General features: G+C 38.7%; 1 protein-coding gene across 3 annotated transcripts in view; it reads left to right on the forward strand.

The window, feature by feature from the left end:
- Nucleotides 1-26,564, forward strand: part of LOC126297831 (HEAT repeat-containing protein 5B) — a 472,968-nt gene that overhangs the window by 338,647 nt on the left and 107,757 nt on the right. For 2 of the 3 annotated variants that reach the window (XM_049989077.1, XM_049989076.1), the window contains 2 exons: nucleotides 3,828-3,991; nucleotides 11,747-11,779. In XM_049989077.1, coding sequence (XP_049845034.1) covers nucleotides 3,828-3,991; nucleotides 11,747-11,779 — 197 coding nt within the window. The remainder of the gene's footprint in view (nucleotides 1-3,827; nucleotides 3,992-11,746; nucleotides 11,780-26,564) is intronic. The other variant, XM_049989078.1, reaches the window with a different exon arrangement.

A 26,564-nucleotide genomic window follows, 5' to 3' on the forward strand; every position in this document is an offset into this window, starting at 1 on the left:
GCCAACTTTCAAATTGCAGAGTGATCACCATTCAAACATAAGAGAAAGTAGAGTTCGTACTGAGGTGTTCAGACAATCGTTTTTCCCTCTCGCGATCTGCAAGTGGAACAGAGGGGGGGAAAATATGACTTAGGCGCAAATTGTGCCCTCCGCCACACACCGCTTGGTGGCTAGCGGAGTATATATGTAGATGTAGATGTAGATTTCTTAATTTGATTTCCTCGGTATTGCCTGATGTAATTAGACTTCATTTCATTATCCTTGTTTTGGTTTTGTTCATGTTCATTTTATACCTTCCTTTCAAGACAATGTCCATTCTTTTCAACCGTTCTTCCAAGTCCTTTGCTGCCTCTTACAGAATTACAGTGTCATTCGCAAATGTCAACATTTTTATTCCTTCTCTTTGTACTTTAATTCCCTCTCCAGATTTTTCCTTGCTTGCTTGTTGTACAGACTGAGTAATATGGGGATGGACTACAGCCCTACCATGCTCCCTTCTGAACTACTGCTTCCCTTTCATATCCTTCAACTCTCATAACTCCAGTCTGGTTTCTGGAGAGGTTGTTAATAACCTTTCGCTCACTGTATTGTATCCATACTACCTTCATAATTTCAAAAAGTGTATCAAATCAACATTGTCAAAACCTTTCTCTAAATCTTCAGATGCTATACTTGGAGGTCTGCCTTTCTTTAATGTATCATCTGTTGTGACTGGAATTGGACAAGACTGTGAATGACTCGACAACCTGCAGAGATTAGCTGACTGGGTGGCTTGCTGAGCACGTTGAAGTGAGTCACCTGAGAGTAAAGGTGGAAAAAAGACAAACAGCAGAGATGGCACAGTGGATAACAAACCCAGAAGTAGACCAAGATCAAAATCCTAAGATGTAGTGAATGCAGAACCAAAACAACAATGTGTAGTGAGATCAATACCAGAGCTCAGTGAAATCATAACTGACTGTGTGAGCTGCTGCACTAAGAGCTTTAAATGATATCTAAGAGTGTTGATAGGCTGGCAAAATGAGCACGATTCTGGAGCCATCACTGTACTGGAAACAGCAGTGCTCACAGATTTTAGCAGTGCTGTCTAGTGGCTGTCATTGAAATCTCTGACTTCCAGCAGGCTTTCCAACTTGCAGGGCCAGGGTGACATGTCTTCTAAGGTAGCCGTAGGATTAGTTTTGTGGTGGAGTTTTTCCACATTTCTCCAGAATCCAAATGGATCTTCCTGAAGTTAGCCTCTTCCAATTTTCCTACTCTTCTGTAAATAATTTGTGTCAGCATTTTGCAACTATGACTTATTAAACAGATAGTTCAGTAATGTGCACATTTGTCAGCACCTGCCTTGTTTGGCATTGGAATTATTACATTGTTTATGAAGTCTAAGGTTATTTTGGATGCCTTGTATATGTTGCACACCAGATGGAATAGTTTTGTTTTGGTGAGGTGTTCCAGCATGTAGTCAGATTTTTCTTGCAGTATCATATCTATCATCTCTTATTCATCTACCTCCTCCTCCTTTTCTTTAATATTGTCTTCAAGTTCATTTCCCTTAGGTAGCCCTTCTGTATATTGTATATTATCCACCTTTCACATTTTCCCATCTTTTCTTAGAACTGGCTTACAACCTGAACTCTAGATATTCATACAGCTGCTGTTTTTTACTCTGGAGGTCTCTCTGATTTTCTTTTAGGTGACATATGTCATTCCCCTAACTATGCTTGCTCTTGCAATCTTGTATTTGTCCTATACCCTTGCTTACTTTGCCATTTTGCCCTTCCCAGCAGTCTCATCCTTCAGCTCTCTGTATTTCCCTTCATCTGTCTTGTTTGCTGTACTGTTATATTTCCTCCTTCTGGTGGTCAAATTCAGTATATCCTGTTATACAAGGATCTCTACTGGGCATTGTCATTTTGTGTATTTTATCCTGCGTTGCTGTCACTCTTTCATCTATCAGAGTTAGCCATTCATCTTCTGTTGCTTTCTTGTCCCCCATTTTCATTCAGTCATTGTCAGATGCTTTCTTTGAAACTCTCAGAAGCCTCTGGTTCTTTAAATTTACGCGGGTCCCACATTCTTAATTTCCCACATTTTTGCAATTTCTTCAGACCTACAGTTCGTAAGCAGTAAGTTATGGTCATAGTCTACATCTGTTCCTGGAAATAATTAGGACTTTAAAATCTGTAGTTGAAACCTTCTCTTACTATTTTATAATCTACCTCTCTGGTGTCTCCAGGTCTCCTCCATGTATATAACCTTCTTTCATGATTCTTAAACCAAGTGTTGGCAATGACTGAATTGTACTCTGTACAAAATTCTACTAGGCTTTTTCCATTTTCATTCCTTTCCCCCAATCCATGTTCTCTTACTATTTTTCCTTCTCTTCCTTTTCCCACTATCAAATTCCAGTCCCTCATCACAATTAAATTTTGATCTCTCTCAATGATCTAAGTAATTTTTTTTATCTCATCATACATACTGTCATCTGAAAATGAGGTAGGCATTTAAACTTCTGCTACTGTGGCGGGTGTTGGCTTTGTGTTGGGCTTCATTACAGCAGTGCATTCGCTAGGTTGTTCATAGTAGCTCACCTAAATTCTTATTCTTTATTACACCTTCTCTTGTGTTACCCCTATTTGATTTATTGGTAATAATGCTGTTCTCACTAGACCAAGAATCCTATTTTTGCTGCCACAACACTTCACGTGTTTCTTATATGTCTAACATCAATCTATTCGTGTGCATTTTTAAACTCTGTAACCTACATACCGGATTAAGGGAGCTAACATTCCATGCTCTGACTCATAATACACCAGATTTGTTTTTCCCGATGACACCATTCTCCTGAGTGGTCCCTGCCTCAAAATCCAAATTGAGGACTTTTTTACCTCCAAAATATTTTACCCAATATTGCGATAGAACCATCATTACACTATAAAAAAGAGCTACATGCCCTCAGGAAATAAAAGTCTGGAGTTTCCTCTTCTTTTTAGCCATTCACAGTACCAAAATACCAAGACTGTGTTGGATAACGTTACAAGACCACATCAGTCCATCAACCAGGCTGTTGCCCCTGCAACTAATGAAAAGTATTCTGCTCATCTCCAGGAACCATTTGTTAGTCTTTTCTCCCTGCAGTTATGATTCCCGTGTACTTACTTCTACTGTATGGGTGTGTGTATCACTCAAGCATGCAAGCCACTGCACCTGGTCAATATCCAGGAAACCTAAAGACAAAAAAATATAATATATTATTACCACGAACTTGTTCATGTAATAGGCTGTAAGTCTGGGAAGTGAATTGGGCATGGAACAGATCAAGGGGTTGGGTTAATTGACTTTGATCTGGTATGCTGGCCTGCCTAGCTGTGGTTTTCTCTGTGTTCCAGTGACTGCTAAGCTGATGTCCCTTACTGGCTGGAGAAGGGCACCACATGATTAGTTAAAACATGCAAAAACACAGAACAAGGGTTTTCTCAATGTAGAGATAGGGGGGCTAACATGGTATTTATCTCCTTTAAAGTTGTGTCATTAGAAAGGGTGTTTCATATTAGAAACAAGTGTCTGGAAAATTATGCATATTGAGTAAAGTCCCATCGTGTGTGTGGGATTATGTCAGGTAGGTATATATATTATTGTGCATTGCTGTAGTTGGTATGTAGTTAATATAATTTATGTTCTTACTTTAGTTAAGACAGCCCTAATAGCCATTTTCTAACATTTTACTCATGTTTGTGTCCTCCTACTGGCTGTGATGTTCTATGTACAGTATAAGCCTTCGTGGATGTTGCTTCATGGAATTACTGTTGCTTCTTTTTCTTCAACAGGTTCTTATACACACTTGCTTCGTATGCTTGTGGCAGAATTCACACTCACAGAAAATCCTGCAAATACAACTACCTCTCAGTTGCGTGCAGTGTGTCATGCAGATGACTCAGTAATACTAGGAACATGGCTTCAGGAAACAGATCATCAAACAATTGAAGATCAGGTTAGTTCAAGTGTTATTGTTAATACTCATTATCGATATGGCTCTCATAAGGCAGCATTATTGTGTTCTTCATTTTTGTGTTGTTCTTCATTAGCCACAGTCAATCAGAAATGACGTTATAGGCTTTGGAACTGAAGTTGGCTCTCTTTAAATTTTGTCAATGCAGTGCAGCTACATATACATACAGATGACTGTACAGTGCAGGTTTGTTCAGAAAATGCTTGTGTAGTTTCCTACTTTGACAGCAACAATGGAATCGTTCTCTTGCAGAAGGAAAGAGGTGTGTTTTTATCAGAAAACATTTTAAATTAACAATTTTTTTACCGGTGCTTCATTTCCCACTGGTAATATAGCTCCCTCTGCCTCTCCCTCCCCCTCCCCCCCCCCCCCATATATATATATATATATATATATATATATATATATATATATATATATATATATATATATATATATATATACACACACACACACTTTTTGGCCATTAAAATTGCTACACCACGAAGGTGACGTGCTACAGACGCAAAAGTTAACCGACAGGAAGAATATGCTGTGATATGCAAATGATTAGCTTTTCAGAGCATTCACACAAGGCTGGCGCTGGTGGCGACACCTACAACGTGATGTCATGAGGAAAGTTTCCAACTGATTTCTCATACACAAACAGCAGTTTACCAGTGCTGCCTGCTGAAATGTTATTGCGATGCCTTGTGTAAGGAGGAGAAATGCGTACCATCGCGTTTCCGCCTTGATGAGCACATTCTCCACATCTCTCACCAATTGAAAACGTCTGGTCAATGGTGGCCGAGCAACTGGCTCGTCACAATATGCCAGTCATTACTCCTGATGAACTGTGGTATTGTGTTTAAGCTGCATGGCCAGCTGTACCTGTACATGTCATCCAAGCTCTGTTTGTCTCAATACCCAGGCGTATCAAGGCCGTTATTATGGCCAGAGGTCGTCGTTCTGGGTAATGATTTCTCAAGATCTATGCACCCAAATTTTGTGAAAATGTAATCACATGTCAGTTCTAGTATAATATATTTGTCCAATGAATACCCGTTTATCATCTGCATTTCTTCTTGGTGTAGCAATTTTAATGGCCAGTAGCGTGTATGTCCGTTGATCGTGACCGGGCAAAATATCTCACGAAATAAGTGTCAAATGAAAAAACGACAAAGAACGAAACTTGTCTAGCTTGAAGGGGGAAACCAGATGGCTCTATGGTTGGCCCACTAGATGGCTCTCCATAGGTCAAACGGATATGAACTGTGTTTTTTCAAATAGGAACCTCCATTTTTATTACCTATTTCTGTAGTATGTAAAGAAATAAGAATGTTTTGGGTGGACCACTTTTGTTTGGTCTGTGATAGATGGCTCTGTAATAGTCACAAGCATATGGCTTACAATTTTAGACGAACAGTTGGTAACAGGTAGGTTTCTTACATTAAAATACAGAACATAGGTACATTTGAACATTTTATTTCGGTTGTTCCAATGTGATACATGTACCTTTGTGAACTTATCATTTCAGAGAATGCATGCTGTTTCAGCGTGATTACCTGCAAATACCACATTAATAAATGCTCAAAACGATGTCCGTCAACCTTAATGCATTTGGCAATACCTGTAACGACATTCCTCTCAACAGCGAGTAATTTGCCATCCGTAATGTTCCCACACGCATTGACAATGTGCTGATGCATGTTGTCAGGCATTTTCGGTGGATCATGATAGCAAATATCCTTCAACTTTCCCCACAGAAAGAAATCCAGGGACGTCAGATCTGGTGAACGTGCGGGCCATGATATGGTGCTTCGACGACCAATTCACCTGTCATGAAATATGCTATTCAATACCGCTTCAACCGCACGTGAGCTATGTGCCAGACATCCATCATGTTAGAAGTACATCGCCATTCTGTCATGCAGTGAAACATCTTGTAGTAACATTGGTAGAACATTATGTAGGAAATCAGCATACATAGCACCATTTTGATTGCCATCGATAAAATGGGGGCCAATTATCCTTCCTCCTATAATGCCGCACCATACATTAACCCACCAAGGTCGCTGATTTTCCACTTGTCGCAGCCATAGTGGATTTTGCATTGCCCAATAGTACATATTACACCAGTTTACATTACCGGTGTTGGTGAATGATGCTTCATCGTTAAATAGAACGCGTGCAGAAAATCTGTCATCATCCCGTAATTTCTCTTGTGCCCAGTGGCAGACCTGTGCACGATGTTCAAAGTTGTCGGCATGCAATTCGTGGTGCATAGAAATATGGTACATGTGCAATCGACGTTGATGTAGCATTCTCAACATCGACGTTTTTGAGATGCCCGATTCTCGCGCTATTTGTCTGCTACTGATGTGCAGATTAGCCGCGACAGCAGCTAAAACACCTACTTGGGCATCATCATTCGTTGAGGTCGTGGTTGACGTTTCACATGTGGCTGAACATTTTCTGTTTCCTTAAATAACGTAACTATCCGGCGAACGGTCCAGGCATTTGGATGATGGCGTCCAGAATACCGAGCAGCATACATAGCACACGCCCGTTGGGCATTTTGACCACAATAGCCATACATCAACACGATGTCGACCTTTTCTGCAATTGGTAAACGGTCCATTTTAAGACGGGTAATGTGTCACAAAGCAAATACCGTCCGCACTGGTGGAATGTTATGTGATACCACGTTCTTATACATTTGTGACTATTACATCGTCATCTATCACAAATTGAAAAAAGTGGTCCAACTAAAACATTCATATTTCTTTACCTACTACACAAATATGTAATAAAAAATGGTGGTTCCTATTTTTAAAAAACGCATTTCATATCCGTTTGACCTATAGCAGCGCCATCTAGCGGGCCAACCATAGCGCCATCTGGTTTACCCCTTCAAGCTAGAAGACTTTCGTTCTTTGTAGTTTTTTCTTTTGATTCTTATTTTGTGAGATATTTGGCCCGGTCACTATCAATGGACGACCGTGTATATACATAAAAAAATCAGCACTAAGGATATCATGGTTAGACAAATATAAACCAAGTGGGTTCTAAATATTTTCTTTAAAAGGTACTGGTTTGTGGGTCTGTTTAAATCAGCAACTGGCAACCGATCACCCAACGTGATTCCGTGGTTGAAACTGGCACAATGTATTACTATTCATATCGTGCATCACCATCATCATCCAGTTTGCTATTAATTTTTTTCAAATTCAATTTTCCTTTTGATGCATTTGTATTATTCACATTCAAGACACTCCTCTCAGAACTGGGGATGCCAAAGTATTTTAGAACATTTGAATTGTTAAGACGGCTTCTGCAAGATAACTGCCAATACATCATCACCGGGCATTGTAAAGGTCTCCATGCGTAGATTTAGTGGTGCTACAGAACACACCTGATGGTGGTGTAACTTTTCATAGGACAAGTTTAATTAGAATAATCATTTGGCTATAGCCTAATCAACGTTCTGTTCATAGTTGTATGATGATATTTTACTGGCAGTCACTTGAACATATTTTAAATTTGTACACATGCAAAAATAAATATAGCAAGCTCTCAATTATATATGTTAATTCAGACTTGATACTGGAAGGCTAACCAAAAAGTGTACTTAATGTATAATACACATATTTTTACTACAAACTGCTATTTATGGCATTCAGAAAATACACTACCTGTCACAGTTCTAAACTCATTCTATTATTACACATTACTTGTCATTAACTGACATCTTATTGAAAAAATTACACTTAAACCACATGATATTTCATGTCACTTGCTTAGATTAGATTAGATTAGATTAATACTTGTTCCATAGATCATGAATACGACACTTCGTAATGATGTGGAACGTGTCAGGTTAATAAAAGATGTCTGTACAAGAAATTACATTACCCAAAATATTGCATGACACTAATGATTAAGTGGTTTTTTTTTTTTTTTTTTTTTTTTTTTTTTTTTTTTTTTTTTTTTTTTTTTACGTACTTTATATCTAAAAATTCAGCCAATGAGTAGAAGGAGTTGTCATCTAGAAATTCTTTTAATTTATTTTTAAATGTTAGTTGGCTATCTGTCAGGCTTTTGATGCTGTTTGGTAGGTGCCCAAAGACTTTTGTGGCAGCATAATTTACCCCTTTCTGTGCCAAAGTCAGATTTAACCCTGCATAGTGAAGATCATCCTTTCTCCTGGTGTTATAGGTATGCACACTGCTATTACTTTTGAATTGGGTTGGATTATTATCAACAAATTTCATAAGGGAATATATATACTGTGAGGTTACTGTGAGGATCCCTAGATCCTTAAATAGATGTCTGCAGGATGACCGTGGGTGGGCTCCAGCAATTATTCTGATTACACGTTTTTGTGCAATGAATACTTTTCTACTCAACGATGAATTACCCCAGAATATGATGCCATACGAAAGCAGTGAATGAAAGTAGGCATAGTAAGCTAATTTACTGAGATTCTTATCACCAAAATTTGCAATAACCCTAATAGCATACGTAGCTGAACTCAGACGTTTCAGCAGACCATCAATGTGTTGCTTCCAGTTTAACCTCTCATCAATGGACACACCTAAAAATTTTGAAAATTCTACCTTAGCTACAGACTTCTGTTCAAATTCTATATTTATTACTGGAGTTTTGCCATTTACTGTACGGAACTGTATATACTGTGTTTTATCAAAATTTAAAGAGAGTCCGTTTGCTGAGAACCACTTAATAATTTTGTGAAAAACATCATTTACAATTACATCACTTAGTTCTTGGTTTTTGGATGTTATTACTATACTTGTATCATCAGCAAAAAGAACTAACTTTGCATCTTCATCAATGTGGAATGGTAAGTCATTAATGTATATCAAGAACAGTAAAGGACCTAAGACCGAACCCTGTGGGACCCCGTGCTTGATAGCACCCCAGTTTGAGGAATCAGCTGTTTTAACATTACACGAACCACTTATTTCAACTTTCTGCATTCTTCCAGTTAAGTATGAATTAAACCATTTGTGCACTGCCCCACTCAAACCATAATGATTTAGCTTATCTAAAAGAATTCCATGATTTACACAATCAAAGGCCTTTGAGAGATCACAAAAAATACCAATGGGTGATGTCCGGTTATTCAGAGCATTTAATATTTGATCAGTGAAAGCATATATAGCATTTTCTGTTGAAAAGCCTTTCTGAAAACCAAACTGACATTTTGTTAGTACTTTATTTTTACAAATATGGGAGGCTACTCTTGAATACATTACTTTCTCAAAAATTTTTGATAGAGCTGTCAGAAGAGAGATTGGGCGGTAGTTGTTGACATCCGACATATCCGACATATCCGACAGTCCACTATCAAGAATTAATCATACTATTCGATTTTATGCTTCTGTTTCTCATTCACAGTTTTCATTATGTTGGTTCTCATATTCCAGAGAGTCAAAGTATCAGTATAGTCAGCTGAATTTTGTCATGCATACTCTAATAACAACTAAATGCATTGTTCACTATCTGCGTCACTTAGCTGTTCATATCCTGCTTCATAGGCATGGCTATGTAACCATTTGCAGATGTTTTCATTATCTACATCTTCACAATCAGAGTTTGTTCCAAACAAAAATATTCATTCTAATGAGGACAGAAAACTTTAGGCTTATTTTTTGAAAATCACCAAAGTATGCATGGATGATACCCATCCAGATTGTCAGGGACTTTGTACATATAAAATATAGCTATTGTCTTCCATTTCTCTGCCTTTGTTTCTCTCATTGCACTCATCTCAGACTGATGCCAAACATTTGTTTGCTGTATTTATAATAAGGTGTTCTTGTTCTCTGAATACTTTCCTGAAACTTGAGAATGATTTGTAAAAGATACGATGTTAATGTAATGTTCAGTAGGGTTGTGGTGGATGTCATGAAAATTAGTATATGATGTCTGCAGGGGATTCTTTGAAAGGAGCGATGAAATTGAGATTACATTGAATAAAGTGGTTTGCTGAATGGTTAACGACAAGGCAGACATGGAAAGAGTGAAGGCGTTCAATAATTTTAACTAATCCATGGCTCTATAAGTTGAATGTCTTTAAAAAATGTAATAGAAACAACAGCTTTTATCTCATAGTTTGAGTTAAGATTTCTTGTTCAGTGTTTATTCTTCTTCAGCTGTACTGTGTGTCGGGCTAATGTAACTCTTGACAAATAAAACAATATTCCATGTCAGTCTCAGATTTATTCTGTACACCATACTCTGATGATTGCACTAATGGCAGCTATCTTTACAGAGAGTAATAGTACTCCCATGAAGTGTGTACAATATGAGTCACACTGTGTGTGTTACAAAAATTTAGTACTTGCTGCATTCTATTTTAATTCACTACCCCTGTCTGCTACTACAGGTTCAGTACAACATATTTGAAGAAATGTGGTACTGCAGTTTAACCTTACTTTGGTTGAAGGTTATAATGTGATCTGAACAGAGTTCATTCTGAATAATTGTCCAGTAATAATAGGTGTCAGACCTTATTTAGTCTTGCTATGTGAATTGTCTTAACTAGAAGCTGTGATAACAGTGCAGTTAAATAATGTGGAAATACTGAAACTGAGGTAGGAAATCTTTCAATATTTAAAGGTTGTTGTTGTTGTTGTTGTTGTTGTGTGGTGGAAGGAAGTAATGTCTCAAATGAACAGTATAGCAGCACAATTTGAGTGAGAGTATTGCAAGAACTGGGTATGTAATGTCAATCTTTGCAGAATATATGCACTAAATACATTATTCACAAGGTACTTGAAACATATAAACACACATTTTGTGTAGAAACATCAGTGTCAGAAAGTGGATGTTGACATATGACTGAATTATAAAAATAACACAGTCTTATTGTAGATGAAACAAAGAAAGCAGGAAATTATATGTACAGCTTATGTTTGTCAGTATCATTCATCAGGTGGCAACATTCATTGTGCTGTATATTACCTTTACTGGGGCTTTATTTTCTGTGTACTGCCCATAAAATATGATTAAATTTCATTTTGTAGGGACACTTCAATTGTTTCTATGAATTATACATAGTTATGAATTTTTTTTTGTAAATTACAGTGTGATTAATTAACTAAAAGTGACCTGAATATCTGTTCAGTGGACACACTTCAAACATTATGTATTTTCAGATTTTAAATAAGTTTAATGAGCTTTCTGTTGAGTATGATGATGAATCACTGAGTCAGATCACTAAAGTGAATGCTCTTTAGTGTCTACATGCATGATTTCTGATATACTGCAGCTTTTATTCCATTTCTCTACTAGTCCAACATGGATGTGATACACATCTTTGTAATAAACCATTTCAGAAGAAATCCATGTGTTTTGCAGGAAACAGTTTTTTCTCCTTTAATGTCATCACAATCATATAAAATGAGTATCAGGTTTGTGTTGTTAAAGGACTGTGACAGTAACACTCATGCAAAACTTCAACATAGTGAACATTATTATTAACATCGTTCATATCATAACCAATGCACACTTATTCTCACATATGGAAACGGATTGTACTGAGTTAAAGAAGCTATTACAGAAGCAGTTCATTGTAGTTACTCTTGAGTGTTGTTGGCTATTTCCTTATGGATTATGTCTTACGGATTTGGGTCACAGGATGATTTCCTCTTTATATGTCTGAACTGTGGACAGATCGTTAAGCAAGAGGGGTATCAATTAATGTACTGTGTATTTTCATTTAATGTTTAGATGGAGCCTAATCGAAGGACTGATGGGGACCATGTGAGTATTTACTTGACACGTTGAACATTACCCCTGTCTTATTTTGCTTGCCTTTTAGCATGAGTTTTAGCAAAGCTGATACACATGGAATGTTGCAGCAAATTGTTGGCTGTTATTAATTTATGTTGGCTAATTACAACCTAATGAGCACTTGAGTCCTTCCTGTATTGAATAAATCTATAGGAAAACGGCTTTAAAGGTGTTTACATTGTAAACATTGTAAAAGTGTTAAATTCTTAGCTAAATCCATTACCTGTTAGTGTGAAGGCCCTTAGTTGGTATCACCAGTTCCTCTATAAATCCTCAATTTGATTATTTTTATCACCAAAGTCATAAACATGAATTAAAGACCTTGGCTGCAAACATTGGTAAGGGAAAGCTGGGTGTTTTGAGAAATTGCACAGTAAATTTTCAGTAAAATATTTTAAATAAAATATTTCAAGTATATGCAATGTGATTTTTTTTATTCAGATAAATCACTGTTTTCAAATATATTCACATCAACAACACATTTTTTAAATGGTAAATTCCGCCATAAAAATATTCTTACTGATTCATCAATGGGTACTAACATTTTTTATCTGTTAACTGAGTGCACTTAACATGTGTTAGCACTGACTTACCAGAGTTTACTTGCTGGGTTAATTAATGAAATATTATCATGAAACCTCTCAAAAATACAAATTTAAAAGATTGACATTGTTTAGTTTTTGATATTAAGATCTGCATTAACAATTTTTGCAATAAAAAGCATAACAACTTCAAAAACTAATTTATGATTCAGTACAATACAAAATTAATTTTAGCAATCACCTTACCACATTTAAATTCACATAAAGTATGGTAAGGGACACCACATTGTTTACTTGCTTAAATAAATGTTCACATTTACCTGATGAGCAAATACTTTTGAAGTGCATTTGCATTCGGGAACATGTTAAGGATTGTTATTTTAGTTATAGCCATCCACATTATTGTCAGATTCATAAAAATTGCCCCTGAAAGGCATTTACCTGGCATGAACACTGCATGTGTTAGCAATACTGGCAGCTATGTTCCTGGCACACATCCTGATAAAGTTGCCATTAGCAAGATCTGAAATTAGAGATGCAGCTGCCATTTCTCAGTTTATTGTGGAACTATCATCAACTAATAGGAATAAAGTACATCACTTACATGTTTTGTAGGCAAGAGCTCTGTTTCTCATCAACTGTCCTTTACCATTGTTTACAGCCAAAGTCTTCAGTTAGTTTCTGATTGTTTAGTTATGATCAACGTTGCATTATTTTGTTTGGGGGGTGGGGGCTGAAGTACTAGTACTTAGAGGTGGTTCCTAGGGCTCAGGCCCCTTTTTTGGCTAAAATACTTATTCCTTACACCAATGAAACGTTGGAATTATTGAAATCTGCATGGCACTACACTTGGTGCTGAGAAATAATTGTTATCAATCCATTCACCTACAATAATGGGTACAACCTTCACCAAATTTCTGTCTCTAATGATACAGTATGTAGTGTTACACGATAATGACATTATATGGCAATTTTGTAGATTGATACATTATAAGCAGCCTATTTATTTATTTATTCACCATGGATCATCTTATAATGATATAGGATTTTTCATCACAATACAATGAAATAAATAGCTCAAAAATATATGTACTCATAGAATGTACATGTATGCCTTAAGAGGATAGGACAGGTGGTTGACTGTAGCCTTGATTGAGGAACCAACCCAGTATTTGCCGGAAGTGGCATAGGATGGCCAGACAAAGCAAGCACCGTCCTCCCAAATGTGAGGTCATCATCTTAGCAACTGCACTGCCTCATTTGGTTAGACCCTCTTGTAGATAGTTCTTTGATATAAAACAGTTTTACTCTTCATGGTTGCACACTTCAAGGACACCCACTGGGGAATCCTTAACCATACCCCTTTAGCTAACTCTAATCCATACTGAAAACTGACTGTTCGTGTTCTCCCATCGGTTCATCTGAAAAACTAAGTCAACAAGCCCCCTCGTGATGAGTGATATGTTGAACTTGCAAGAATAATAAGACATTTCTATCATGCACCCAGGATCTTGGCACATGATTTTCTTGCAAAAGCATTCCACTATTTTGATGTGGCAAGGTGATTTAGTAATCCCATTTCATTATTAACCACTACTCTGAATCCTCTAAGTAATCTTTGATTGTGTTGAATGTGTTACTTCAAAAGAACTTTTTAGGTGTCTTTTTTTTAAAACAGATTTATTTTAGTAACCTTTTCCATCTCCTTTGGCAATGTATTATACAAGGGCATGTTGAAAATTAATGCATGCAAATTTTTTATGTGATAACACTGAAAGCTTTTTAAATAAACCAAATGTTATTAACAGTCTTTATCTTTATTCTTCATGCCTACATATTTGCAGCCCTCTGCCACCAAAGGGTTCCGATTTGTAGTGTGTAACATGGCGGTGTGCAAGTGAACTATGTCTGTGCCTGAGAAACAGTGTATTGTAATACAGTTTCAAATTTGTAGAGTTCAGCGACACTTGGAGCATCCTCTCATTCTGCATGCAATACCAGACCACACATAAGCACTGCAACATCTGCAACAATCAGACACCGTGGGTTCTGTGTAATTGATATTCCTCAATACAGTCCCACCTCGACCCTACCTGATTTTCATGTGTATCCAAAACTTGAAGGTCACCATAATGTACTTAACTTTGACAGTGATGTAGTGGTGCAAACAGAGGTGAGGTCGTGGCTCTGTAAACAGATTCATTCTACAGTTAGGGTATCAACAAGCTAGTCTCTCATTGGGAGAACATCACCAGGGTGGCTGAGTTGAGAAATAAATATGCACAGATGAAGAATAAAGATGTAGAATGTTAATAACATTTGTTTTATTTAAACATCTTTAAGAGTTTTCACATAAAAGGTTGAGAGGCATTACTTTTCAGCTCTCCCTCGTCCAATTTTCTTCCCTGATAGATAATGCTGTTTTGAGTTTTTTGTTTGTTTACTTGTTAAATATAAGTCCAAACTGGCTCTTGTTACATGATTGTGTATAAAACTATTAATGATATACTTAGTAATATTTTCCCTGGTGTGCACAACAGGTTGGTAGATGTGCTCATTTCGTGCAGTAAAGGTACTTAGCATTTTAAACAGTTCTTTAGAATGAGCCCTGCTAGTACTTCTAGTTACTATTTTAGTGGCCCTTTTCTGCAGTTTCATGGCTTTGATCCCTGGGAAAGAAACCCATAGTTAAAAACTGAGTGGACATAAAAATAGGATGTCACCACCAAGACATTGGTTGTTACAAACATATGATATAACCTTAAGAGAAAAAACTTGGAGCTGATGATATTTGTGTCAGCATGTTAATTGAATATATATCCATCCCTAAAAACCTTGTGCTTTTTACACCATCTATGGAAATATCACCTATGTTTAATGTGACAGAATTGTGTTCCATGTGTTCAGTGTTAGTATGGTGTAATTGCACATGTCCTTGAGAGTGTTTCATTTGTGTTCTTTAATAAGAGTTCTGGCGTTTTATCACATTATCAATGACTATGTTGTTGCAGTAATCAGTAAAGAGATCTCTGTCTCCATATCTCATATGGTCTGGAAAGTCATTGGTATATATTATGAACACAGATGGACACGATACACAACCCTAAGGAGCACCATGTTTATATGTCTCTTGTCTGACAATTGTTTTACTACAGACCTATAATCAGAAGATATTACAGTACAGTAGTTAAGCAGATAGATGTTATTGTATGAAAGTATTGTGTGCTATATAAACCATCGGAGAGAGCCATGTGTTCTATCAAGATATACAGAGTGTATTATAATTAAACAGAAAACACTGACACTGGAGAAAGTGTGTGATAATAGATGTAAAATGTTTGTATAAACATGGGTCTGCAAATGAGCGGCTTGCAAGATAATTATGAACATGTGCGTACAATCTGCCACTGACTTATGTATGAAATATTGTACTAGATAATACAAATGTATTTGAAATGTTAACATTTTGGTTAAGTTCCCATCGAATTGGGCTCAGGTTTCACCTGTGGCACAAGGTTGGTGAATGTGGTACACGATTCAAGGAACACATGTACATTTTGCTCCTTACGTAAGATGTCTTCTAACACACTAATATGGATAGGTCAAGCAGGGCCCATACTTTGGCCTCCAAAACCACCTCACCTCAGTCCTCTGGATTTTTCCATTCAAGATCATCATGAAAGTACAATGTACAGAACTCCCATTCATATAGTTGAAGCACTGTAGCACCAAATTGTACAGTCTTGTCAAGATTTGTGAGATAATCTGGTGCCGTTAAAAGAATTTGTAACTGACTCCAGAGATGAGTGCAGTATTGCATCTGAGTGCAAGGATGACAGGTGGAACATGTCCTTTAAGAAGTACTAGTGTACAGTAAATTGTAACATTGAACATGCTGAAGTGGCATCGCATTTATTGGTAACATAGGCAATGTGTGAAATTTGAGACCAATTAGCTGCGGACTTAATAAAAAAAAATTACATTTCAAATATGTTTATACTAAATAGTGCAATATTTTGTGGTGAAATCAGTGGCTGTTCATAACCGTACAGTTGCAGTTATCTCACATACAGCTCATTTGCCAACACATTTACTGAAATGTTTTTACTTGTTTTATCATATACGTTCTCTAGTGTAAGCTTTTCCTTTTAATTATGATACAATGTACACGAAGTGTACTCTTCAGATAAAACACACTAATATAATTTCAAAATATGGACTGCTGAAGAGAAAGAAAATACTGCTTTAGTCCTCAAAATTTCTAGCATATATGAAGGTTGTGTTGGAAATCTGTGGGAGTGCAGAGCACCAGAGAAGGATTTATATTGACAAATGGTAACCACTCTCCCAACCTATTCTGGAATTTGTTAGATGGAAATAATTGAGCTTTTACAATTGTAAAATTAATTAGGTAAAACATGTCAGCAATATTCATTGCAAGTGCTCTGAGGTGGTAGGAGTGTAAAATGAGCTGATAAGAAAAATGTCCACTTTTTTTCAAGACTTGGAGGTAGTTCAGATTATTTTGTAATATATAAAAATGGAAAAACGAACCTCAAACATAATTATTACCTACACTGTAACCAAAGAATGGATGAAATTGGTTTGCATGACCAGTGTCCATTTCCTTATGAACTTGTGGGTAGGTACGCAGAGGAATATAAAGAACTTTACTTCTAATTGCTTGGCCTAGAAATGCTGTTTGAGATCACCATCTACCATACATTGTACATGTTGTGGTTGGCAGGAGAGCCAACACCGTGTTACTAGAGGAGGCCGAAATGCACGCGTTTTAGCTCACGCAGGCTGGCGTGAGGTCTGGAACAGGACAAGGAAATTAGAATTTAGAAAAACGGATTTAGTTGGTGGGATACTTAACTTTAATCCATTAATGATGAACATCACTCTTGACGATACATGATTCACAATATCAATAGTAACTGAATATGGCACCTTGCTAGGTCGTAGCAAATGACGTAGCTGAAGGCTATGCTAAACTATCGTCTCCGCAAATGAGAGCGTATTTTGTCAGTGAACCATCGCTAGCAAAGTCAGTTGTACAACTGGGGCGAGTGCTAGGAAGTCTCTCTAGACCTGCTGTGTGGCGGCGCTTGGTCTGCAATCACTGATAGTGGCGACACGCGGGTCCGACGTATACTAATGGACCACAGCCGATTTAAAGGCTACCACCTAGCAAGTGTGGTGTCTGGTGGTGACACGACAGTACCCAAGACCAAAGCAGAGGAAAGTTCACAAAGATCTAGCTCAATGTGAGTAGAAGTTATTGCCTGAGTACCTGTATAATGGGATGTGAAGCAAACCATAAAACTCACTAACACTTGAAGACAGAAGTTGAGGATATATTCCAGTGAAAATAATGCTAACTGCAAAGAAAAACTCTTCATCTACATGCTGCAAGCCTGCTATTTTTGAGGGCAACATGAAGAATATTGTTTTGCATGTAGAAATTTAATGTTGCACTTCATGTAGATAAGTACTGCATGGTGTACATACACAACTGAACTGTGTGTCACGCTCCATTTGTCACCTGGTACGCATCTGCAGAGTGACAAGTTAAATATTTAGCTTTTACTGTTTTCTGAGTAGTATAGTTCTTGAATTCCGTGCTTGTTTTTCTATCTAAGAGGTTTAATCTCATGGTTTTGTATCTGTAAAGTGTAGAGTAAAGCAGTCAGTAGTACAGTTGTCATTTCTTCAGAACTATCTGCACAGCGCATAAGGCATCAGCCTCCAATGGTGACATGTCAGCAGGGTAGCAAAGTTGCATATCTAAGTTCATGTCTGTGCTTTTATTGTCATTTCTTATTTGAGTAATACTAGGATGGGTAGGATGTGTGCATATTGTGTTGGGCACAGTTCGTGAACAACTGAATGTGCTTTTGGCTACAGTCACTTGCCTTCAAGCTGCTGCCTCGGGGTGTAGCAGAAGTGGAGGAATTGGAGTGTCACGTGGGACACCTCAGGTGTTGCTTCTTGGCCAAAGGCTCTGCTGTGGAGGCACCTCATAGTGTACACGATGCAGTGGATCCTCCTTCACAGCAAGATGAGTGGCGGATGGGAACGCATTTGAGTAACTTGACGCACAGAGTCAATGTAGAGACTGTGTTTTGTCCTCCAAATAAAACTCGTGCACTGGTGGGGAGCGCCAAAGATGACCTCGGTTTGAGGAAGGCCGGCGTGTACCAGATTCCGTGTCAATGTGGCAAGTCGTATATTGGTCAGACGATGCGTACCGTCGAGGATCGATGCCGTGAACACCAGAGGCACACTTGACTGATGTATACGAGCAAGTCGGCGGTCGCTGAACATTGTTTGTCGGAAAATCACGCTATGGAGTATGACCGCACGAGGATTCTGGTACAGACGTCGAGATACTGGGACAGCGTTGTTAGAGAGGCCATCGAAATTTGCACCAATGACAACCTCATAAACCGTGACTGTGGCTATAATCTTAGCAAGGCTTGGGAACCAGCGATTGGGTTAATCAAGAGTAAATCTAGCAAACGTATAGTTGTGATAACCACGGTGGACAGAACCATCACACCGACATCATCTCAGACACCGTCGCAATCTGTTCCACTGCGATACCGTGGCGCGGGGCGCGGATGGCGGAGGGAGCGGCGCTGCGGGCAGAGGGTATTTAAATCGGCCGCCGCCGCGACCGAACCCAGTTCCCCCTGAGCAGCCATAGCGTACAGATCTCCGTGCCGGCACGTTCACAGGAGCTCAGTCCGTCAGTTCACCTGGTGATGGCAACATGTTTGATCGCCGAAATATTGTGCCCGTTGGACACTATAGACCGGCAGTACACCCGTGGATATTTTGATTATTTGTAATAATGTTCCCGAGTTTACTGTCATCCAGGAAATTTCTCACGCTAAAATTTTTATTGAGACTGTCATAGCAACTACTGTTACTCAAGTTAATACAGCAGTCAAGAAGGCTAGGAGAGAGTTTCTACCTGAAAGAGCAGATAACAGGTTATTAACATCCCAGTTAGACAGTGAGTTGACATCATTTTGTACCAGATGATGGACATACAGGAATTGTGGACAAAGTGTACACAGATTGTAAATTGTGCTCTGGAGAAGTATGTCCTGACCAATTGGACAAAGGACGGAAAAGACTCAACATGGTTTATCAACAAATTAGGAAAATTTTGAGGAATTAAGGCTGTTGCACTCTTGGTTCAAAAGAAAATGCACAAATGATGGAAGTCAAAAGTTAGAAGAAATTTTTGTGGCTGCAAAAAGATTGATGCACGAAGTATACACCAACTACCACAATCGTACTATAGCAAAAGGATCTCAGAAAGTTCTGGATCTACATAAAACTGGTAATTGGGTCTAAGGCTTCTATCTAGTTGTCATTGACCAGTCTGGTGTGGCAGTACAAGATGGCAAAAGTGAAAGCCGAAGTTTTAAATTTGCATTTAAGAAATCATTCAGACAGGTAAGTTTTACGAATATACCATCATTTGACCATCGCACAAACTCCCATATGGAGGACATAGTAATAAGCATCCTTGGCCTAGAGAAACAACTGAAAGAGTAGAAAGCAAATGAGTCCACAGGTCTGGATAGAATCCCAATTTGGTTTTACAAAGATTACTCTACAGCATTGGCCCATTACTTACCTTGTATTTGTTGCAAATCTCTCTCCCAGCATGAGAGCTAGCGGAGTATATATGTAGATGTAGATGTAGAAGTCCCAAGTGAAAGGGAAAAAACTTCTGTATATACAGGGTGACAATTACTGAAATGTATGAAATAAAATTATCATAACTTCTGAATGGTTTGCATTAGGATGTTCAAATTGCACAGTTGGCCACAGGGATTGCTAGGAATTAGTATGTGTTGTATGGTTTTGTTTAGCAATGAAGCCCACTTTCATTTCGATGGGTTTGTCAGTGAGCAAAATTGGAGCATTTGGGGGACTAAGAATCTTCATTTCATGATCGAGAAGTCTCTTTCCCCTCAATAGGTGACGGTGTGGTGTGCAAAGTCCAGTCATGGAATAATCAGTGTGATATGCCTTGATGGCTCGGTGACTACTGAACATTACATAAAGGATTTGGAAGATGATTTCATCCCCATTACCCAAAGTGACCCTGATTTCGACAAGATGTGGTTCATGCAAGACAGAGCTCGACCCCATCAAAGTAGGAGACTATTTGATGTCCTGGAGGAGCACTTTGGGGTATTCAGAGCCACTGGCATGGGCCTCAATTGATAGCTAAATTCTCCGGGTCACAACACCTGCAACTCCTTTTTGTGGGGCTATATTAAAGACAACGTATACAGCAATAATCCCAAAACCATTGCTGAGCTGAAAACAGCCATTCACGAGGTCATCGCCAGCATCGATGTTCTGACATTTCAGCGAGTTGTGCAGAATTTTGCTATTTGTCTGCGCCACATCATTGCCAATGATGGCAGGCATATCAAACATGTCATAACCTAAATCTGAATATCTATATTGATGTTTACATATTGAATAAAATGAGTGCATGCCATAGTTTGAAACTAATTTGTTTTTTTCCCTCATATAGTTAATAATTGTCACCCTGTAAGAAGTGTATAAGAATGGTAAAAGAATGGACCCACAAAATTACAGACCAATTTCCTTAACATCAGTTTGCTGCAGAATTCTTGTACATACTCTCAGCTCAAATGCAATAAATTTCCTGGAGATGGAAAAGCCAATAAATTTCCTGGAGATGGAAAAGCTAATATCCACGAATCACTCATGCAAAACTAAGCTTGCTCATTTCTCACATGATATCCTGAGAGCCATGGATAAAAGGCAGCAGGCAGATGCCACATTCCTTGAATTCTCAAAAGCATTTGCCATGGTGCCCCACGGCAGACTGTTAAGGAAGGTACGAGCATACAGAGTAGGTTCCCTGATATGTGAATGGCTCAAATAGTCCTTAACTAACATAATGAGCCCAGTACATTGTCCTCATTGGTGAGTGTTCATCAGAGACAAGATATTGTCAGGAGTGCCTCGAGGAAGTGTGATATGACTACTGTTATTTTCTGTATACGTAAATGTTCGTGTAGACAGGGTGAACAGCACTCTGTGGCTATTTGCTGATGATGCTGTGGCGTATAGGAAGGTTTCTGTGTTGAGTGACTGTAGGAGGATACAGGCTGAGTTAGATAAAATTTCTAGTTGGTGTTATAAAAGACAACTAGCTCAAAAAGGGGGGGGGGGTAATGTTGCAAAATGATACGAAATGGAATGAACATGTAACCATTGTAGTATGGAACGCAAATAGTCGACTTTGGTTCATTGGGCGAATTATGGGAAAGTGTGGTTCACCTGTAATGAAGACCACCTGTAGGACACTATTGTGACTCATTCTTGAGTACTGCTTGAGTGTTCGCACCAGATCAGATCGAAGGAAGATATTGAAGCAGTGCAGAGCAGGCTGTTAGACTTGTTACTGATGGGTTCAAACAACATGCAAGTATTATGGAGATGCTTTGGGAACTCAAATGGGAATCCCTGGATGGAAGACAAAGTTCTTTTTGAGAAAATTTAGAGAACCATCATTTGCAGCTAATTGCAGACAGATTCTACAGCTGCCAATGTACAGTTCACCTGAAAACCATGTAAATAAGATAAATTAAATTAGGGCTCCTATGGAGGCATATAGATAGTCATTTTTCCCTCTCACTCTGTTTGCAAGTGGAACGGGAAAGGAAGTGACTGGTAATGGTACAGCGTACCCTCTGCCATGCCTCATATGGTGGCTGTTGGAGAATGTACACTCCTGGAAATTGAAATAAGAACACCGTGAATTCATTGTCCCAGGAAGGGGAAACTTTATTGACACATTCCTGGGGTCAGATACATCACATGATCACACTGACAGAACCACAGGCACATAGACACAGGCAACAGAGCATGCACAATGTCGGCACTAGTACAGTGTATATCCACCTTTCGCAGCAATGCAGGCTGCTATTCTCCCATGGAGACGATCGTAGATATGCTGGATGTAGTCCTGTGGAACGGCTTGCCATGCCATTTCCACCTGGCGCCTCAGTTGGACCAGCGTTCGTGCTGGACGTGCAGACCACGTGAGACAACGCTTCATCCAGTCCCAAACATGATCAATGGGGGACAGATCCGGAGATCTTGGTGGCCAGGGTAGTTGACTTACACCTTCTAGAGCACGTTGGGTGGCACGGGATACATGCGGACGTGCATTGTCCTGTTGGAACAGCAAGTTCCCTTGCCGGTCTAGGAATGGTAGAACGATGGGTTCGATGACGGTTTGGATGTACCGTGCACTATTCAGCGCATACGACCATCATTGGCACCAAGGCAGAAGCGACTCTCATCGCTGAAGACGACACGTCCCTCCATTCACGCCTGTCGCGACACCACTGGAGGCGGGCTGCACGATGTTGGGGCGTGGGCGGAAGACGGCCTAACGGTGTGCGGGACCGTAGCCCAGCTTCATGGAGACGGTTGCGAATGGTCCTCGCCGATACCCCAGGAGCAACCGTGTCCCTAATTTGCTGGGATGTGGCGGTGCGGTCCCCTACGGCACTGCGTAGGATCCTACGGTCTTGGCGTGCATCCGTGCGTCGCTGCGGTCCGGTCCCAGGTCGACGGGCACGGGCACGTGCACCTTCCGCCGACCACTGGCGGCAACATCGATGTACTGTGGAGACCTCACGCCCCACGTGTTGAGCAATTCGGCGGTACGTCCACCCGGCCTCCTGTATCTGTATCCCACTATACGCCCTCGCTCAAAGTCCATCAACTGCACATACGGTTCACGTCCACGCTGTCGCAGCATGCTACCAGTGTTAAAGACTGCGATGGAGCTCTGTATGCCACGACAAACTGGCTGACACTGACGGTGGCGGTGCACAATTGCTGCGCAGCTAGCGCCATTCGACGGCCAACACCGCGGTTCTTGGTGTGTCCACTGTGCCGTTCGTGTGATCATTGCTGGTACAGCACTTTCGCAGTGTGCGGAGCAAGTATGGTGGGTCTGACATACCGGTGTCAATGTGTTCTTTTTTCCATTTCCAGGAGAGTATGTGGGTGTAGATATATATTATTTGTGATTGCATAAGATGTTGGAATAACTTTACATGGTAATAACTTGTTCAGTATCATGCAAGTGGAAAAAGCATGAACATAAATTTAAAAATAATCAGTATTCTACAGATATTTTTAATTTGGAAAATTTGTAAGCAGGTTGGTTAAAATGAATGCAGGGTGTGAAACCGCCTTCGTATACGACCCCAGTTCACTTGTAGCTAAAATTACAGTTGTACTGCTGGGAATTAAAAATGATTGTTTATATCTTCTAAAGATTTTGAACATGATGTTTACTTTAGTTAGTGATACCACGTGAGAAAAAGAAAGTATTTCGTGTAAGGGGTTTTTCAGCTGAGAAACCAAAGTTTGGGAGACACTAAGAAAATCAGTTGTGAAGGGAACAATATTTTGGAATTCTTCGTCATTTTATGTCACTGCTTCAGGAGCTTGAAATTTTACAGAGATTTTTTGTATCTGCTTATGGTGAAGTGCTCTTGGAGCACGAGGTGGAGCATTTCACAGTTTCTGCTTGAATTCTGTGTGATGGGAAGTTGATAATGGACCACTGTTTGGTGACTGACATGATTGGCTGTTGTTTTCCATAGACTATAAGTAACAAAGGTCACTGAAATAATACTGTTTTAAAGTTTTTCATGTACAGTTTTATCAGTGAAAGCTTGAGCAGCCACTTAGTCCAGTGTGAAGTGTGCTATGATGGTATGGGGCTGTTACCTATACTGTTCAGCTACAAATCTTTGTTTCTTAATGTACTGAAATCTCAATATCCTGTACTCCAAGTTGATATTTCATCCACAGACATCTAAAAGCAGTAACAGTTTCTTGTAAGAGGGGATATAGATAGAAACTGCTTCCAGTATTAGTGGAGGGTACGATAGTGTAAAAACTATGGAATGCTAGAACTTTAGTGCCAAGATTATTTTATCAAAGCATGTCCTTGCATGTCCTTCCTTGAGCATGCACAAAGTGTATTAATGCATATAATATTCTGTTTGCTCATATAAACATAAGTGTCCAACATGTGTTTCTAGTAGTAGTAGTAGTAGTAGTAGTAGTAGTAGTAGTAGTAGTAGTAATAATAATAATAATAATAATAATAATAATATAAACATGAACTTCCTGAAAGACATCCTTCCCTCACTGGAATTTCATTCTTGAAATTTTACTAGATGATGGCAAATAATATCTGCACTACAGTTCTTGTGTCCTTTCTTTCCAACATTTATGGAAATTAGTTTATTGTTGCTCAAAGGAATTTTAAATATTCTCATATCTTCACTTAATCTGCCAGAAACTTGTATTTTCAACAATATCATCATCTCACTCATTTCGTATTTACAAATACTTTCGTATATATAGTTAAAAGTATTTTTGTCACACTTCATAGAATGTTCATCATTTGGAAGAGTAAGATGCTCAGCGTTTATTTAAAATTTTTGTGAGTTGTGAAACATAGGCTTTGCACGATCTCTGTGAACTGCAAGCTTGCATACATCATTTTCTGTACGAGCCAAATTTCTGTTTACATTTTAAATTTGAAGCCTTGCAAAATAATAAAATGATATAAAAAGGAAAATTTCACTAGAGGCAGTGTAAAAAAATGGTATGAACCCTAAAAATATGTAAGTATGGTCAACAATAATAAGGAAAATTCATGCTCCACTGTTACCTTATTGAATGGTAATTATGCAGAGAACAAGATGCATATCATTGTTGTTGTTACTGTTGTTTTTGTTGTTCGGGACTCTTGTATGTATTGATTTTACTTTGTGACTCAAATGAGGAGAAGTACAGGGCTTGAACAAGGTATGAACAGTCAAATAACATGCTGTAGGGCCAACTTGGATATCTTAAACAGTGAGAGTACTCCAAGGGCCACTGCACTCGCCAAGTAAATTTTTGTCTTATTATTTTAGAAGATGGAATGTGTGATCTGAGATGCACTACTCTAATGGATCACTGACTGCTCAATCGAATGAACATAGTCACCTCAAATGAATTCACAGACTTGACCTCTTACCAATCGCAAAAGGACCCTCTGAGCATCATATTTCTGCCCAAATCACAGACTACCTTGATAATGGTACACAGTTAAGAGATGACAACTGAGATTGTACAAGTCCCCTGATGTCCACTACACACACACACACACACACACACACACACACACACACACACACACACACACAATAATGTGTAAGATTGCAGTGTAATAATAGACTTGTTGGGCCACATTACCTGTTTCCATTAATCAGTGGTCCAGGTTCCAGGTTTCATTCTTATACTGATCTGTCATGCTGTGTTCTCATCAGTCATTTTTGTTGCATGGTATTGTTATTAGAGATAACAAACTTCCTTAGTGCCCCTGTTATTAGAGATAACAAAGGTTTTTAGTGTCCTCCTTTGTATATCAATAAATTTAACCCCTTTTAACTATTATTTTTAATAAATTATCTCCACACGTAGTTACGATGCTGTGTGCTTTGTATCCAGATAATAGCCCCATATGTGTCAACTAGGCAGATACAAAAATTTACAGTAACATTAACCGACAAAGGCAGAAAGATCTGTTACACATTTGTGACAATCTTGGGCAGCCTTTTAGATCAAGTCTATAAGGTCTGAAATGAAGGTAGAGCAATAAAACACCACTGTAAGCATAAAGCTGGAAACAAAATGACAATGTCAGCACTTTGGAAGTAAATCATTTTTTTCTTCGGCATTGGTGTCATTCTGTCCAATCCCTGTACTGGCTTAACAGACAGCCCATGTGTGTGTCATAAATGTATAATGGCACTTTCTGTCTTTATTAGTTTCCAAAATAAATCCGGAATAATAATTGGAAAATTAGATAATTATTTGCCATTAGGTATAAAGTTTTCCAGGCCAGAGACAATGCTAAACACAAAACAATTTCTCTTGTAATTCTCTTTTGACTATCTGAACAGTGTATGTTCTCTGTTTGGTCCCCATGTGTTCCACACCTATCAGTTGTGTGCTCAGTTTATTTGTTTATTATTTTAGGTACCGGTATTGAATTTTTCTGCGTATTTTATTTTTCTGCTCAAGTAGTTTCTCTCCTTAGCCTCCTAAACATTTTACAA

The sequence above is a fragment of the Schistocerca gregaria genome, chromosome X (assembly GCF_023897955.1).
Source record: "Schistocerca gregaria isolate iqSchGreg1 chromosome X, iqSchGreg1.2, whole genome shotgun sequence".
Lineage (NCBI taxonomy): Eukaryota > Metazoa > Arthropoda > Insecta > Orthoptera > Acrididae > Schistocerca > Schistocerca gregaria.